The sequence below is a fragment of the Xiphophorus maculatus genome, chromosome 5, assembly GCF_002775205.1.
Source record: "Xiphophorus maculatus strain JP 163 A chromosome 5, X_maculatus-5.0-male, whole genome shotgun sequence".
Classification (NCBI taxonomy): Eukaryota; Metazoa; Chordata; class Actinopteri; order Cyprinodontiformes; family Poeciliidae; genus Xiphophorus; species Xiphophorus maculatus.
The window spans coordinates 4,899,474-4,916,266 of NC_036447.1; the positions used below are offsets into that span (position 1 = coordinate 4,899,474).

The window sequence follows — 16,793 nt, forward strand, 5'->3', positions numbered from 1 at the left end:
TCGATCACTGCCTGAGCTCAGCCATGGTTGATTTGCTCCAAACTGCCGCGGTTCCTCCCGGAAACAGACATGATGGACCTGGATCCCTGTCAAATATCAAAGGGAAGAAATCATCCAAAAAGTCGCGGGCCAGACGAGGCAAACAAGGCAGGAAGAGGAGGAATAAAAGGAAGAGGAACAACAGGACACCGCCACCGATTTTACCGCCGGAGGTAGCTACCTGGTTCTGGCCCGGGATTAACGCAGGCAGTTAGTCCGTACTGCAGCACAGATGACAAGAGTCCCTCAAACATGGTGGCGCAATGTCTTCAGGTTTACCTGCTTCCGTGATTAGAGAGAAACCCCCAGGCTAACCTCTCCAACTTTAACTTAATATCTCCTACAAGAATCAGCTATAAAACCCACCAACAATTTATTAATAATAATAATAATAATAATAACGGCCACATTGTCTTCAGAAAGCATCATAACACCTTTCGTCAAGCAGGTTTACACCATGAAATCTATATAATAGCAAGTATTTTATTTCCAGCTATGTTGTCATCATTAGTTCATAGTTACTTCATGGCTTTAAGTTCAGTGTAAGATATCAAGTATTTTCACGGCTCTGATCCAAGTGAAGTCACAAGACTGACCTTCCTTACTAGGAGAGAGTTTCTTTTTCTCTTTCGTTTCTTTCAGGCCTGCTGTCATACCTTAATGCACAGCTGAAATCATTTTCTTCTCCCCAGTGGACTGTATAAAAGGGATTTTTACACCCTGAGCCTCTAAGCTTCCATTTTAGGGATGTGAAGAGATTTAGTCAAGTCTGTCTAAAGTCGTTCAATTTGTGACTCAAGTGCAATTCAGTTCCTCGTCCACGTCTCTGACATGTTCTTCCCTATGCAAACATTTCTAAATTAAATTCAGTTTCAATAATATAGCTACTCTGTGGTCCCCTGCCTGTGTTCTGGGTTATTTGAGCTAGAGATGCACACAAGACTGTAATTTTGAAACAATAGACAATATTCCCCTGCTCGACTCGGTACCACTTTGAGATTTGATGTGTTAAAGCCCTCTACATTTTATTGGTTTACTGTTTAGTAATTCCACATGTTTTCTGTTTTTGTTTGTTTCCAGGCTGAAGAAGGAAACATTGAATACAAGGTAACTAAGTTTTTATGTTACATCGTTTTGATTAGGAGTAACTTTGGTTTTAAAATGGCATTTTTAACTGCTGAAGCAGCAGAGCAGCTGTCAGTATTACAGTTTATTACTATTCTTTGAAGTGGTAGTTGTCACTGTCCCAATCATCTTATTGTGTGAATCATGCCACAGAATGTTTAAAGGGCATATTTTATAAATACAGCAGATTTTTTTCATTTTAGTCATACTTGTTTCTCACAAAAGTTATGTTAACTGTCTCGTCCCAAAGTCAAGAAATACATAAAAATTACATTAAGGAACCTTTTAAACCCAGCAACAGCATTGGTAGCAAATGGTGAAGCTAAAGTTTTTTGATTATTTAAAACAATTTTACAGTCTGAAAAAAAAGTTTATTAAATGTAGTTTCACACATAAGCTGTCCACACTAAATCATCTTGTTGACATAAAATGTTTTAATCAATAAGCAGGTAAACAGAAAACATTTAACATAATCATTTAGTTTAGATTTAGCCATTTTAAGGCAGAAGAATAATTTTAAAAGTCATCTAAAAAGAAAAAAGAATGAGAAATATAAGTATATCTCTCTGGTGATTAGAGAAGCACAATTGAATCCCATTTACCTGCTGCACAGGTTTGTACTTGTTTCTCGTGTTTTCCAGTTAAAGCTCGTCAACCCCACTCAGTACCGCTTCGAGCATCTGGCCACGCAGCTGAAGTGGCGTCTGCAGGAGGGCCGCGGTGAGGCCGTGTACCAGATCGGAGTGGAAGACAACGGCCTGCTGGTGGGTCTGACGGAGGCCGACATGAAAGGCTCGCTCAAGACGCTAAAGAGAATGGCAGAGAAGTAGGTGACCCCATGACCTCCTTTCATTCGCCTGCTGAAGTTTTATCATAAAAACCCCAAAACATCAACTACCAAGTTGAGAACAAATATTAGTTACCCTATACCACTTGTATAGGAACTGGTTTGATGTGCTCTGTCCTCCTGGTTTTAGGCAGAACAGCTGAATTTCGATGCTAACCCGAAACATTGATTACTGTTGCAGTAATCAATGCGGCTAAAGATGAACGCCTGGATGAGTTTCTCTAGATCTTACTGGGACATTAGTTCTCTAATCCTGGAAATGTTCTTCAGGTGATAGAAGGCCAACTTTGTGACTGTCTTTATGTTGCTCTGACGGTTCAGATCAGAGTTCATCACTACACCCAGATTTCAGGCCTGTGGAGGTTTGTTGATTTTGTGGTCCCATGTGGTGATCAAGGGGGGAACCTTTTTAAAATAACTTGGTCAGTATTGGCTCTAACATACAAGGCTTAAATATTTTTTTTGTAGAACTGAACCAGATAAAATCGAAACACAGATCTGCTTGTTTGAGCTAATTTACCATAAGGAAGTATGCTTTGATTTGTTTGATTTTACTTCTAGGATAAACAATTTTATTCATAAAAGATTTTGACCTCTGGAGCCATCACTACTGAGAGATGTACTCTTCAAGATTTTCATGAAGTATGCTAGCAGTGTGTTATAATTTCTGAAATAATACTTTGTTTTGCTTGTCTTGTTGAAGGGTCGGAGCTGATATAACTCTTCTGCGAGAAAGGGAAGTGGACTATGGCCTGGACAGAAATATCCGGAAAATTGCAGAGGTTCTTGTCCGAAAGGTCCCTGACGATCAGCAGGTGTGTTCTCTGCAACATTGTGCCTGTAAACATGTTATAATTTTGTATTTCCTGCAAGGGTTGGGCCAAATCTATTTTCATTCCTCAGTTCCTGGACCTGCGTGTGGCCGTGCTGGGAAATGTGGACTCAGGGAAGTCGACCCTGCTGGGCGTCCTGACGCAGGGAGAGTTGGATAACGGCCGAGGTCGAGCTCGACTAAACCTTTTCAGACACCTGCATGAAATCCAGACGGGACGCACCTCCAGCATCAGCTTTGAAATCTTGGGCTTTAACAGCAAAGGAGAGGTATTCCTCTTACTCAGTGGCTCTTTACAACTTTGGGTAAAACTTAAAAAGAATCAGCTAATATTTTTAAAATTAGACATAATGTTAAACACAAATTTTCCACAGTTTCTTGTTTTATTCATACAATATTTGCACTGATGAAGAGTGAGACTAAAAAAGAAAAAGATCTAACATCTTTCTGCTGAATTTGATGCTTATCTCTATTTAAAATCCTAAAACTAGAAATAAAATGGTGACAATACATTTCCCATAGTGAAGTTGTGTCCAAACTTAAAGTAAAATATTAAATCATTGTAGATACAAAACATAAAAACAAGGTTTTGCACGATTGTGTTATCATAACACAAGCCCACAGTTTCTGACTTTTTGGGGTTGATTGTTTCTTATTTGGGCTGAACACTTTGTGTTTCAGGAAAAGTAGGTCGATATTTGTGGTTCGAGTTACTCCAAAGCTAAGACAAAAGCAAAAAAAATGTTGTTAATAAATATGAATCTACTTTTTTGTACCTTATATTTTTCTAAGATATTATATATGTAAAATAAATTGTGCTGTACAAGATGAAAAAGTGTCCATATGCATCATAGGATTGTTCTCTTGATTTTACTGACACTGGGAAACTCCAATGCCTGGGCAGATATCTACTTCAAACTGTCTACAACTACTGCTACTTTCTGGATCCTGACGATGTCACTATTCTGCTCAGGTGGTAAACTACAGTGAGTCTCGAACAGCAGAGGAGATCTGTGAGAGCTCATCCAAAATGATCACCTTCATCGACCTGGCAGGTCACCACAAGTACCTGAAGACCACCGTCTTCGGTTTAACCAGCTACTGCCCCGACTTTGCCATGCTTGTAGTGAGCGCCAACACCGGCATTGGTGAGCTGCAAACACACCTGGAGAGATGAACAGACAGACAATGGGTGAATAATGAATTTCATCTCTTCATCAATCCGTACAAAGAAGAATTTTAGGCTTCACATGAACACACGCTGTCATAAAGATGACGTCACACAATAGCCGTTACAAAGTAACGGTATAGGCAAAGGCACAAACTGTGAACATCAGCTTATTATAAAAAGGAGTAAATTTCTGCCAAAAGTTCAGAAATTTTCCAGAAAAAAAAAGGTTTTTTTGGAGCTTGAAAGTGTGCAAGAAAATACTCCTGAACATTTTCTGAGTTTCAGAAGGTGAACATTTTGACTTTTCAAAGTCATAATTTTCCAAATTTGTCCTAGAAAATTTCTGAGTTTAATCTAAAAAAATTCTGAGTTTTTTCTTTGCAAATTTTCGACTTCTCAGACTCAAAAGTTTTCTAGTTTTTTTCCTAGAAAATTTCTAATATAAATCTCAAAATTTCAGATATTTTCTTTACAAATTTCTGACTTTTCAAACTTAGAAATTCCATGTATTTTTCTAGAAAATTTCTGTAATTAATCTAAAAATTTCTGAGTTCTTTCTTGCAAATTTTCACCTTTTCAAACTCAGAAAGAAGTTTATTTCTGTAAAATTTCAGAGATTTTCAGTGGAAATTTATTCCCTTTTTCTATATTCAAAGAGAGGAGACTGAAATAAAATCAATTAGCCAAGCTGTGACATTTAAATCAGATTCAAATGTCTCTAAACATTTCATTAGCTATCAAAGTCGAGAAAAACATTACCATTACAATTTAAAATATTTACTTATTAACATACATTCCAGCAGAAATTTAATAAGCACTTTAAATTAACAGAAATATACTTAATAATGCCGCAGTAAACTTAACGTCATCCGTGCCACACAGCACCGTGAGTTCGACACATATGGTGCAGAAAAACTTCTAACATTACAACAGAAATGAAAAAACACTACATTGCATTTTTAGCTCTTTTACAGTTGCATTTTATGCCTTGTATGTGGTTTTCTCGCTCAGTGCATTTCCTCTCTTCTGTGTCCAGCTGGTACAACTCGAGAGCACTTGGGACTGGCCATGGCTCTGAAAGTCCCAATTTTTATCGTAGTCAGTAAAGTGGATCTGTGCTCCCGCGGCACCGTGGAGCGAACTGTCCGGCAACTGGAGCGAGTCCTGAAGCAGCCAGGCTGCAACAAGATTCCCATGGTGGTGATGAACCCTGATGACGCAGTGACTGCAGCGCAGCAGTTCACCCAGTCTGCATGGTGGGTACCAACTTACAGCAAATAGAAGCAGTTCAACCAAGAAATATTTTCCTAGACTTAGACATTAAAGTTTGATCACGACATATTATGGCAATGTACAGTACAGACCAAAAGTTTGGACACAACTGTGTGTCCAAACTTTTGGTCTGTACTCAATACAGACCAAAGGTTTGGACACACTTTCTCATGAGAAAGACACACAGTTGTGTCCAAACTTTTGGTCTGTACTGTAGATACAAAAAAAGTACATTTCCACAAAAAAAAACCCCAAAAAACACAGAAACTTTGAGAATAATCTCAGAAATTTTCTTAAAAGACTTGGAAATTTCCAAAAGCAACATTTTTTTTGGACTTTTGAAAATCAAATTTTCAAGATTTTATTTTCTAGAAATTTTCTGAAATTAATCTCAAAATTAGTTTTTTTTTTTCAAATTTTCCGACTCAGAAAGTTTGAGCATAATCTCAGAATTTTTCTATAAAAAACATTTTTGAGTTTGAAAAATGTAATATTTGCTAGAAAAAATGTCAAAATTTTAGATTAATCTCAGAAGTTTTCTACAAAAAAAGACAAAATTTAAAAACAAAAATTGACTTTTGAAACTCAGAAATTTCCAAGATTTTTTTATTAAAAAATTCTGAAATTAATCTAAAATGTTGAAATTTTTTCTAACAAATTTTCAATTTGTCAAACTCAGAAAGACTGAGATTAATCTCAAAATTTCCGAGTTTTTCTATTACAAATTTACTCCTCCTTTTTTCTATCTACAATGGCCCTGAGACCACGTTGTAGATTTCTCATTTACAAAAGTATTTATTTGTGTTGCCTTTGAAACAAATTATTTTATTGTTACTCTTGTTTGTCTGCCTTTTTGTGTGTGTAGCATCACACCCATCTTCACCCTGTCCAGTGTGTCAGGAGAAAGCCTTGACCTCCTGAAGGTTTTCCTGAACATCCTTCCTCCGCTTAGCAACAGCAAAGAACAGGAGGAGCTGATGCAGCAGCTTACAGAGTTCCAGGTCCACAAGCAAACACGCATAACATGGACACGAGGTTACATTTCTGTCTCTTTTAAGAATGGGCTATATGGCTCTAAAATAAAATCTCTTATGGTTTTTATACCAGATCCGATTTCAGATTTTAATCGATTATTTTTCTCACTTTCTTTTTCAAATAAAAGAAATTACAAATGGCAAAGTATTTTCAAATGGTGGATTTTATTCATCCCTTCGGTGAGTTTTGCGACAGAGTATTAGGGACAGGCTAAAAAATGTTTTTGTTTGTTTAATTACGACAACATAATGGAAGAATATCTTTAAAATTATAAGAAAAAGTTGTTTTAATGAGAAAAAGCTTCTCTAGAGTCATTAAGATCTGATGTGACCACCCAGTCAGTGTAGTTCTTTATTTGAAATATACACAGTTGTTTGCATACATCGTTTCTCCAAATATTATGACTTTATTCTGGTAACCCTGAAATATTATGACTTTATTCCCAAAATTGTATAAAAAGAGAAAACATTAAAAATCTTAGCCTGACCCTAATAACCCATCGTAACATTGACATGAAATCATAGTCCAAATCAATAGAAACTGTAAAACACGCTTGTCAAACAAGAAACCCAAGGAGTGAATTTGTGATTTAAAAAAAAAAGCCAAATTTCCAAAAATTAAATCTTCAAAAACCCAAAATTTGATTAACTGATCAAATCAATTTATCGCCCAGCTCTAGTCCCATCGGAGGATGTAGAAGTGTAGCTCCAAAAACTAGAATAAAAAAGCTTACATAGGACTTAGGAAAAGAGTTCCCTTCATACTGTCAAAAATGTTAAAAGGTTGGGTTGGATAGTTTTTTTCTCTTAATGAATGAAATCATCCATGTTAAAAGTAGTTTTTTATGCTCCAATCATGTGTTTGCAGGTGGATGAGATCTACTCAGTTCCTGATGTTGGGACTGTTGTTGGAGGAACTCTGTACAGGTAAGATGACATGGTCTAATTAAAGGTTAAATCTTCTAGTTAGCCATTTTGTTGCTAACGAATAGATTAGCAATGCTGATTTATTATCATCTGACCTTATTTTTGTCTGTTTAGATTCAGTTTAATTTAATTTATCCCAAAATGTTTGAAAATAAAACCTGAACACTGTCTTTAATTTGTCCTTGTTTTTTTTGTTTTGTTTTTTTGCCAGTGGAGTTTGCAGGGAGGGCGAGCGTCTCGTTGTTGGGCCCACAGAAGAGGGTCGTTTCCTGCGCCTGAAAGTGGGCAGCATCCAGAGGAACCGCTCGGCCTGCAGGGTGCTGAAGGCCGGACAGGCAGCCACTCTGGCTCTGGGAAACTTTGATCGCTCACTTTTGCGCAAGGTCAGAGGTCACCGAATGTTGGGTTAATAATTAGGACAGAAATTTACTGATAACCAAAATCAGTGGTGGGCACACTTGTGCTAACCCGCTAATAGAGGAGCAAATTTAGTTCTATAGCGTATTTGCTAACTTTGAAAACGTTTGGTGCACATAGCTTTAATGTTTTCTCAACTTTAAGTTGAATAAAGTTTGACATTGTAGAAGTTTTGGTAGAGGTGTCAGAAATTGTACTCTAACTAAAATGACCCAAGTAAGAGTAAAAAAGTATTTGGTAAAAGTCGACTCAAGTGCGAAGTAACTGATCAAATTTTCAATCATTTAATATTAAAAATTACATAATCAGATGGATCAAAATATAAAGTTTTGAGGACAATAATTCATATAAGTAACACAAAATAAAATCAGTTTCTTTTAATAAAATACTTATGAAACTTTAATAAAAACTACAGGTCTGTGTCTGGGGAAGTTTTGGTTAAAACACGTTTGTTTTTCATTCAATGGGTAGAAAATCCAGAAATTTTACTCAAGTAAGGGTAGAAATACTTCACAATAAAATTACTCAAGTAAAAGTAAAAAGTGCAGCCTAGTAAAAATGCTCTAAAAGGTTACATAAGGGAATGTAATTGAGTGAATGTAGCCAGTTCCTACCCATCTCTGTTAAGAATTCTTCATATATTCAGACGTTTATATGCATGCTCTTATTTTGAAGTGGTTGAAGAGTGTTCCACTTCCTGCGTATTGCAGGGCATGGTGATGGTCAGCCCCAAGATGAACCCGACCATCTGCTGCCAGTTCGAAGCTGCCATTGTTCTGCTCTTCCACGCAAAGACTTTCCGAAGGGGTTCGCAGGTCACCGTCCATGTCGGTAACGTCCGGCAGACGGCTACGGTGGAGTGCCTTCACGGAAAGGTTGGTGAGTTTTCTTATTTGTGTTACATTTGGAAACAGACTGTAAATCCTTCTTCACTTCTGGTTTTAGGACGAGCTTCGAACTGGAGAGAGGGCCGTTGTTCGCTTTCGCTTCATCAAGCACCCTGAGTATTTGCGACTGAGCGCCAAGCTGCTCTTCAGGGAGGGAGTCACCAAGGGCATCGGTCATGTAACACGTCTGCTTCCCCAAGACCAGAATCTGAACCATGACCAGAATCTGCAGGATTACTAGGGACAATTTCACTGGACCAACAAAAGCTGGCTTTATGCTCCTGCCACCTACATGCATATCAATCCACAGTTCATACTCCACAAAGAAATTTGGTTTCTTACTCAAGGTTGCAACAACAAAGTGCACAAGAGTGCTGAAGTCCTGATAAGTTCATCTCACTGCAGCAAACATCGTTGTTTTAACACGTCCACTTTAAATGTCTGACCAGTCACACAATAGTTGTTGTTCTGCCCAGATGATGAGTCAACAAGGTGGACCACCAAAACCCACGCCAGCCTCTAGATTGGCCGTCTTGAGCCAGAGTAGGGTAGAATGGAGGAGGAGTTTCAATATATCTGGGTCTTGTTCACAAATGGGGGGAAAGATGGAGCAGGAGATTGATAGACTCATCGCTGTGTTGAAAGGTGAAGCTCTAGATTTACCAGTTGATCTACGTACCTATCCTGATCTAAAGACACAAGCTCTGGGGAGAGACCGCAAGAGTAAGATCACAGATATAAGCAGCTGAAATGAGTTTTCTCTGCAGGGTGACTGGGCTCTTCATTAGAGAAAGGGTGAGAAGCCCGGTCATGTGGGACAGACTCAGAGTAGAGCCACTGCTTCTCTTTGTCAAAAGGAGCCATAAGAGGACAAAGGACACGATGGAGGGACTAAGGACTGGGATCATGTTGGGATTCCCCGACGTAATCTCAACGAGAGCGAGAAGGCTGGGACTCTCTGCTAAGGCTGCTGACTTTATGATGGATTTGAGCCACATATGATAGATGTGCCTCACATCTGGCCTCTTTTTTCTTCTTGCAGTAATTTCGGCTTTTAGCTCTTATATGAGTCTGTTCTTGTCCTAGTGGAAGAAGAAGAAGACGACTAGGCAAACACTTGTTTGCCTACTTCATGCTGTCAGACAGGTTCTACTTGAGTGATTTCTTGATTCAAATTAAATTGAACTAATTAAATTTTCATTCTTCATTTGGATAGCTGTTAAATACATTAAATATTCCTTATAAAACTGTATTGTGATTTTACTCAAGCTATCTTTATCTGATACTAAAATGTGTTTGATCTGATATATTTAAGTGCAACTAAAAAGCAAAAACATTAGAAAAACTATTATTGTAACAATTGTTTTGATTCGTCTCAGTTTCTGCTCCACAGACCAACTTAATTAGGACTTTAAAGTCAAATCTGATATTGAAAGCTGTAAGGTACAATTGTGACTGAATTGGAAGCTACAGCTGTTTGACTCAACATGGTCCAGTTGTGGTAGATTTTTGCAAAAAGTCCTGTTTTAATTTAAAACAAAAGAGTGAAGATAATGATGTCAAACATAAAACCTGTTCAGGAAAATATGTTTCCACGTACCAATGACAGGAGGAAGTACTGAAACTCCAACAAATACGACATATTAAATTACTATTGCTTTGAAGACTGTATTTAGAATAAATATATTTTAGTACTTATACAAATGAACATTTAAAAATCCTTTTATCTCCTTTTTTCCCTCATTGTCTTCCATTGTGTTGGAATGGATCCATAGTGTAAGGGAATATTTATCCACGTTTCCCTGTTCTGTTACTCGTCTATAATGCAGAAACAGTTAAAGCTTCATCCTCGTGTTCATTGTAGCACTTCCCTAAAACCTGCGTTTAAAGAAACCCACGTACTATATTTGCATCAATCATCTCAAGACGTTTTTGTATTTTGAGGGTTGTAGGTGAATCTGTTCGAGCGAGCGCACATTACATTCAATTTGTACCATCTGGATCCGAAACACTGAACTCCTTCGTGAAAAGAGCAGCAGTGAAAGACGTGTGTGGTTGGTTGGTAATTATGTGGATTAAATGCACACTGCAACTACGCCCAGTTAAGGCTAACCTGCATGCTCGAAAATGGGCAGGTGCTCCACACCTGTATGTGGTGACTTTAGCTTCTAACCTTTTTTTTTTTTTTTTTTAAGGATTTGTGCAATTGTTAATCTAATCTTGAATGTACTCCATGGTTCTTGTCACTACTGAAATGCAGTCGCTGCTGACTCTGCTCTGTATTCTGAGGGTACATGTGTGCCACAGATTCTGCTGATTCTGCAGAGTGTAGAAGCTGAAAACGGACACAGAGGGTTTAAAGTTTCCTTTTTCTTATTGTTCCTCAAGCTCTTAAATAAAGAGTTTAAGTGGAAAGCTGAGAATGTGTGACATATCTTACTTTTAACGTCTTAGCAATGTGTGTTTTATTTTGAATGTTTATATTCATGCTAATTCTTATATCTTTGGTAAAATCACCCAATCTGCAGTAAAACAGGACTATGAGGAGGAATGAAATGGCTTTAATAATAAAAAACAATGTTCAAACCATTTTAAAGAAAAATCTAAAGCAATAATTAGCTATCATTATAGAACAAGCTGCAAAACTTCCCTTTCCCTCCCCCACTTGTTTATATATATTAATCAACTTTCTAAAACTGTGGAAGAACCCCAAAATAATTTTAATCTTGTTTTTATGTGGTTTTGTCTTTGTTGGACAGCTCTGTTTTGAAAAATAACCCCTATAGTCCATTTTAACGGTAGAAACTGGTGAAATATTGTTTCTTCTTTCTCTGCAACAGTCCTTTGATGTATTCTTTGTGTTGGTGGCAGTAGTTCAAGAGAAATTATCTGTAATTGTGCTGCTGTTTCTTCTCATTTGAATTTCTTCAAATGGAAGTAAATCACTGCTAAGCTAGGCTCCTCTGCCGTGGCTTGATCCTCGGATAGAGCTGGGAGAAAAAGAGAAAAAGATTCTCATTAAAAGATTACGTTTCCAAACTTAAACCAATGAGAATAATTATTTGAATTTAATTAGAGAGACTTTTTTTAAGAAGACAAACAAGACCTGGAAAAGGTTATAAAGCATCACAATGTTGAGAATGAAATTAGTATTTATTAGGGATGCTCCGATCAGGTTTTTTCCTGCTGATTACAAAATCGATCACACATGAGGGCCAATCACCGATACCAATCATTGCATCACCGATACCAATCACCACATACACCTAAGAAAGTGGTGTGATGTGTAATCTGCAGTTCATCTTACCCCAAGAAGGTTGCGGGGAATGTATCCTTCATGGTCGCCACATCGAGCCCACCACCATTCTGTCTCGACCTCCCCTTCCTGTTTCAGCACCGTCAAGCAGTCTCCTTCGCTAAAGCCAAGCTCGTCCTTATTTTCAGGCGTATAGCTCCACAGGGCATACACCACCCCACGGTTCATCACACCCATCTTCTCCTGAACACCTACAGCGGCAGACAGGAAACTAGATTAGATGAAATAATGTATTTACTGTATCAGCAATTCCCTAGTATTACTGTTTGTTTGTTTTTGTTCAAAGCTGAACTTCGTGTTTTACATGAGGCACCTTGTTGGGCAGCTAAGCGGGTCTTTAGGAACATACTACGCCATTGATTCTTGTCTGCTTTTGTGATAGAGGTTGGTTACGATCAGTTAATTACCGCTAATTAGTGGTTTCATATGAAAATGAGGTGTCGTATTTCGGCGCTAATTTCAGCTAATGTTCAATTTCTGCATGGCTTGAGAGATAGAAGATGCAGGTTTGTAGTTTGATCAATCAAACTTGTTGAGCTGTAGAATTATCATCCATGAAAATTAGGTCTGTGTTGATTATGCAGGGGTACAGAAGATACATAATATTAATTAGGTAATATGGTCTTGTCCCTGCACTATTTACAATCTCAGAATGATACTGTTTTTCTGTTATTGTACCAAAGTACAAAAAAAAAAATTTTCAGTACAGCCCATCCAAAGAAGACAATACATAGACAGAATAAGGAGGATGGGGTGCCTGGGGCTGCTGGCGCTCTTTATTTTAGAGTAAGATGAAATAACATCCATAGGGCAATTCTGTATTAAATAGACACACATGCCCACACTGTAAAACCACCACAGCAGTGGTTGATGCAGGGCACTCTTGTTGACGTCTCCACCATTGTTGGCGGGCATCATTTCTGCTCAATGTGAATCAACTTTCATCAGAGAACTGAGCACTGAGCCCCAGTGGTCCCTTGTCTGGCATAAATGCTCCCTGTCCCATTCAAGACGAGGATGCCTGGGCCAGATGGTGTGGTCAGGTACCTTTACTGGTCGTCTAGCAGTCAGGCCATGCTGATGTAAATGGTTCTGACTGTCTGATGTGACACTTGGGAGCCTCTGACCTCCCTTAAATGTGCCAGGAGTTGAGTTATCATCCGGTTCAGCAGAGCACTTTTCAAAATGAAGCAGCCACCAGTGTGAGATGTGACCAAAATTACGGGAAGAGATACAAAGACTCTTCCAGTTTTTGTATCTTAGTTGCAACCTGCTGATGATATTCTGTGACGCTCTAAGCTCAGTGGTCACATCTGCCTGAGGACATCCTGTTTGAAACTTCACAATGGCAAGGAAGTACTGTTGATTAGTCGTTAGTCTCATCTTGGTCTAATGATGTCGAAATGCGTGTAGAGAATGACAAGAGGACTGTTTAAACACCGATTCTGATTGTAGCCAGTTGTGAATGTTGCCATTAAGCTCCTTGTTAGAGAAGAACAAGTTGTGCAAAAAAAGTACTGAAACACTGAACAGCTGGACATGTAGATGCAAAGGATTAGAGAAGGTCATATTAAGTTCACCTGTAAATGTTCGTAGTGCATTTTAGGATTGAAATTTAACTCGAAAGCATAATGTCCTAAACTTTTTGTGAGTAGCGTATGTTTAATGCATTTTGGCAAAATACATTACCAAATATCTCACCGTAAAGGAACTGGGAGCACTGTGCATAGCCCTCCTCCATTTCCTCACACTTGTCAGCTGCAGTCTGCATGTCACTGTATGTAGCTGCAAACACAGCTGCCCCAGATTCCACCAGGAACTTGCAAACCTGAACATTGTTGCAAGAGGCAGCACAGTGCAGCGGCGTCCTAAAAGGGAATCAGACGCTCGTCAACTGTGCTCATGATCATGAAGGTGAAGCTTATCAGAGGAGCTCACTGAAGATCAGACTCACCAGCCATCACTGTCAGCAGCATTGACGTTGACACCAAATTGAACCAAAAACTTCACTATGTCAGTGTGGCCGGCACAGACAGCATTGTGCAATGCTGTGATTCCCTCATCGTTAGGCATGCTGGCGTCATCCACCTGCAGAAAGAAATATCAGCAACGTGAAAGATCCATTCATCCATCCCATTCTTCACCCAAATTCGCATAATTCTACAGCATTCTGCTTGAATATCTATTCTAAAAGCTCTAGCCTCGCAAGGTAGCATCAGCCAGAACTGTAACTTACATCATAGATGACTCTCTGGACGAGGTCAAATTCACCCTCCAGAGAGGAATCCAGAAGCAGGGCCAGAGGACTGAACTGGACACTCGTCCTGTGCTCCAGGCGGTCAGAGCCAGGTTTACGCAAGATTGACTGTTTACTCTGAAAGACAGAGCAGAAAGTCTATTACAAGAATTTGTATATTTTGTTTAGTGAACAGTAATTATTTGTGCTACTTTTTTGGTCCAATATAGGCTAAGGCATTTTCTACTTTGTTGAAATTGTTCCTCTACCATCATGGGCTGAAAGGCCACTCCGAGAGGAAGAAGCCATTGCTCCAAAGGAAACAGAAAAGACCAGATTACAGTTTTTAAACTGGGGGCAAAGACCTTAATGCGGCGCAGTTGGTAGCACTGAAGGTCCTAAGCTCTAATCCCAGACTGGGAAGTTTTTGCATGTTATTCTTGTGCATGTCTGGGTTCTCTATGTTTATTCCAGCTTCCTCCCACAGTAAAAAAGCACGACTGTTAATATAATTGAATGATCTTAGGTATGAGTGTTCATGGTTGTTTGTCCTGTGTGTCTCTGTATTGCCCTGTGACGGATTGGAGACACACAGGGTGCTCCTCACCAATAAGGGAGTGTAGGTGATGGATGGATGTATTTGGGAGAGGTTTGAAATAGTTTATTAAGTCTTCATTCATCATACAAACTGCCCATTTGAAAAGGTTTGTGAACACCTTCAGAGTCACTGCATGTAAGGGAAAGAACATTTTCACTGCTGTGTTTTTACAACAGCAGTAGCATCTTAACTGGTAAAACTGTTACTCACAGGTAGGTCTGTGTTTTGTGGTATCGGTTGCTGAAAGGTGAATGTATCATCTGCCTGTTCTTCCTCCTCACAGCTGGGATAAGGCGGAGGTGGCCAAGTAAACATCTCCTCTGGAAAGTGCTCCTGTTGAGTTGCACTGGAAGAAAGGTCTTCATCCATGTCTTCCTGTGGGGGCAGAAGGAAAGGGTAATAGCTGGGATCAGGGAAGGGTAGCGAAGGCGTTGTCAAACTGTCACTGTTGTGTCCAGCTGACATCAGAACAGCTAAACTTTTATCTTTGACCCTGGAACTGACGTCTTTCTTGATGGTCCTGCCGTCAGGAACTGTGGACTGAATGTTTTCCTCTGGTCTACTGATGTTCTTCATAGGAATGGTTTCCATGGCAGCCAGAGTTGTCTTCTGGTACAGAAGCTTCTCGATATTAAATCCAGCTGGGCCTTCAGGCTCTACAACTGAACTGCGTTTTTTTAGAGGCCGGGGGGCGTTGTGCAGTCGGCGGCGGAGGCCCTCCAAGTCGGCGTCAGAGTTCCTGTGAGGGTTGGACGCGAACGGTAGGAGCTTGGAGGGACTGAGCGGACGAGGAGTCGCACATTCTGCTGTATCGGCATCTGGACCTTTGTCATCATTGATAGCAGTCGAAATGGTTTCAGTCTCAAACTCACAGAGCCCAGATCTCAAGGAGGTGCTCTCTGAGCTGACTGTTTGCGGCCTCTTGCCAGCTGGAAGGACTGGTTTTCCAAACACTGCACAGGAAGAGACGGCGATAAAGAGTACACAAAAATAATCAGTACATTTTAAAACAAAGTCTATATGTCCTACAGCTTTTCCTTCATTTCGGATAACACAATCCAACTCAACTTAATTTTGAGAGTACAGTTAACCCAAAAAGTATTCATACCCCAGTCAAATATGAAATTACACTCCCAAACACAAACCAAAGGTAACTGAAACTGGATCGGTGTCACCTCGTGGTTTGCTGCGGGACAGTGTGCCCTGGCCTTCTGCTTGGTAGGCTTTACCAGGGGTGGCCTGCTGGGTGTACATCGAATAGATCGATGAGGCTGCCAGAGTTTGGGGTTTCTGAAACACAGGTGGAGGCACATCTGTGGGGTTTGGTGTGTATGGTCGCACAGCAGCTGCAGGAGGACTTTCCTTATTGCTGTGCAGAGGGAGGGTGTTGCTGTGGGTAGACATGACTCCTGGATCCTTAAGTTTCTTTTTCCCAGGAAAGGTCCCTGTCCAAAAGGCAGGCTTGGAAAAGGTTGGTGGACCAGAGAAAGGAAATAGTTTTGGCTTGGTGGGAACTGCTGGTGGCACAGTTGACTTGGACAGACCATTGCCAAATGACTGAAAGCAAAAACAAAACACAAAAAGAACCATTAAAGTCATGGAGCAGAAAACAGATTAGAAATGAAGCAGAAGTCCAGAAAGACCTGGTTATCCTTTTGCTGCGCCTGTGCGGTGTGACCAAGTCGTGAAGCACCATGGGAAGGAATGTAAGCGTTGTCTTTTAGGGTCTCCACACCTGCAAAAGATGCTTTACATTTAAATCTTTGACTTTGAAGAAGCCTTTTTATACCCTCAACATAACAAACTGCATTTCTTTGGTCCCTTAATTCATTCTACAAATAGTGGTTTTGTTAAATACTATAGACCAAGTGCCTGTTTTGCCTCTCTAGACCGATGGTTCTTAACTTTCCTAACAAGCAAACAGTCACACTCGACTGTAATCTTCAGATTAACTTCAGAATACTAAAATTACAGAGAGAAACAAAACCTTGACTAAAACTAACCGACCATAGCTTTAATAGCAAAGGATTGACATATGAGGGCAGCAAGTGGAGGCAATGTGGTTTTCTGGACAAAAGTTTCTACAATTACT

The 16,793-nt window shown here is 39.5% G+C and overlaps 2 protein-coding genes across 3 annotated transcripts in view; one reads left to right on the forward strand and one right to left on the reverse strand.

Moving 5' to 3' along the window:
- On the forward strand, positions 1 to 10,971 carry LOC102234899 (GTP-binding protein 2-like). Its single transcript, XM_005810708.3, has 12 exons — positions 1 to 212; positions 1,120 to 1,146; positions 1,806 to 1,990; positions 2,715 to 2,826; positions 2,915 to 3,112; positions 3,817 to 3,991; positions 5,051 to 5,270; positions 6,152 to 6,287; positions 7,189 to 7,247; positions 7,459 to 7,630; positions 8,375 to 8,539; positions 8,610 to 10,971. The coding sequence occupies exons 1-12, from the start codon at positions 24 to 26 to the stop codon at positions 8,790 to 8,792; spliced, it is 1,821 nt and encodes a 606-aa protein (XP_005810765.1). The 5' UTR covers positions 1 to 23; the 3' UTR covers positions 8,793 to 10,971.
- LOC102237977 (apoptosis-stimulating of p53 protein 2-like) overlaps positions 10,726 to 16,793 on the reverse strand; it is a 17,893-nt gene continuing 11,825 nt past the window's right edge. The window contains exons 11-19 of one of the 2 annotated variants that reach the window (XM_023333656.1): positions 16,345 to 16,436; positions 15,877 to 16,258; positions 15,206 to 15,654; positions 14,912 to 15,076; positions 14,104 to 14,241; positions 13,822 to 13,955; positions 13,569 to 13,735; positions 11,859 to 12,058; positions 10,726 to 11,541 (exon numbers count right to left, since the gene is read on the reverse strand). In XM_023333656.1, coding sequence (XP_023189424.1) covers positions 11,500 to 11,541; positions 11,859 to 12,058; positions 13,569 to 13,735; positions 13,822 to 13,955; positions 14,104 to 14,241; positions 14,912 to 15,076; positions 15,206 to 15,654; positions 15,877 to 16,258; positions 16,345 to 16,436 — 1,769 coding nt within the window. In that variant the 3' untranslated portion in view covers positions 10,726 to 11,499. Of the gene's footprint in view, positions 11,542 to 11,858; positions 12,059 to 13,568; positions 13,736 to 13,821; positions 13,956 to 14,103; positions 14,242 to 14,911; positions 15,655 to 15,876; positions 16,259 to 16,344; positions 16,437 to 16,793 lie in introns of both variants that reach the window. The other variant, XM_023333655.1, reaches the window with a different exon arrangement.

Bases quoted from the DNA above. Each gene is read 5' to 3' on its own strand.
- LOC102234899 (XM_005810708.3), top strand. From the start codon at position 24: ATGGTTGATTTGCTCCAAACTGCCGCGGTTCCTCCCGGAAACAGACAT. The intron at 5,271-6,151 runs GTGGGTACCAAC...TTGTGTGTGTAG, and splicing joins CAGTTCACCCAGTCTGCATG to CATCACACCCATCTTCACCC. The intron at 6,288-7,188 runs GTCCACAAGCAA...ATGTGTTTGCAG, and splicing joins AGCAGCTTACAGAGTTCCAG to GTGGATGAGATCTACTCAGT.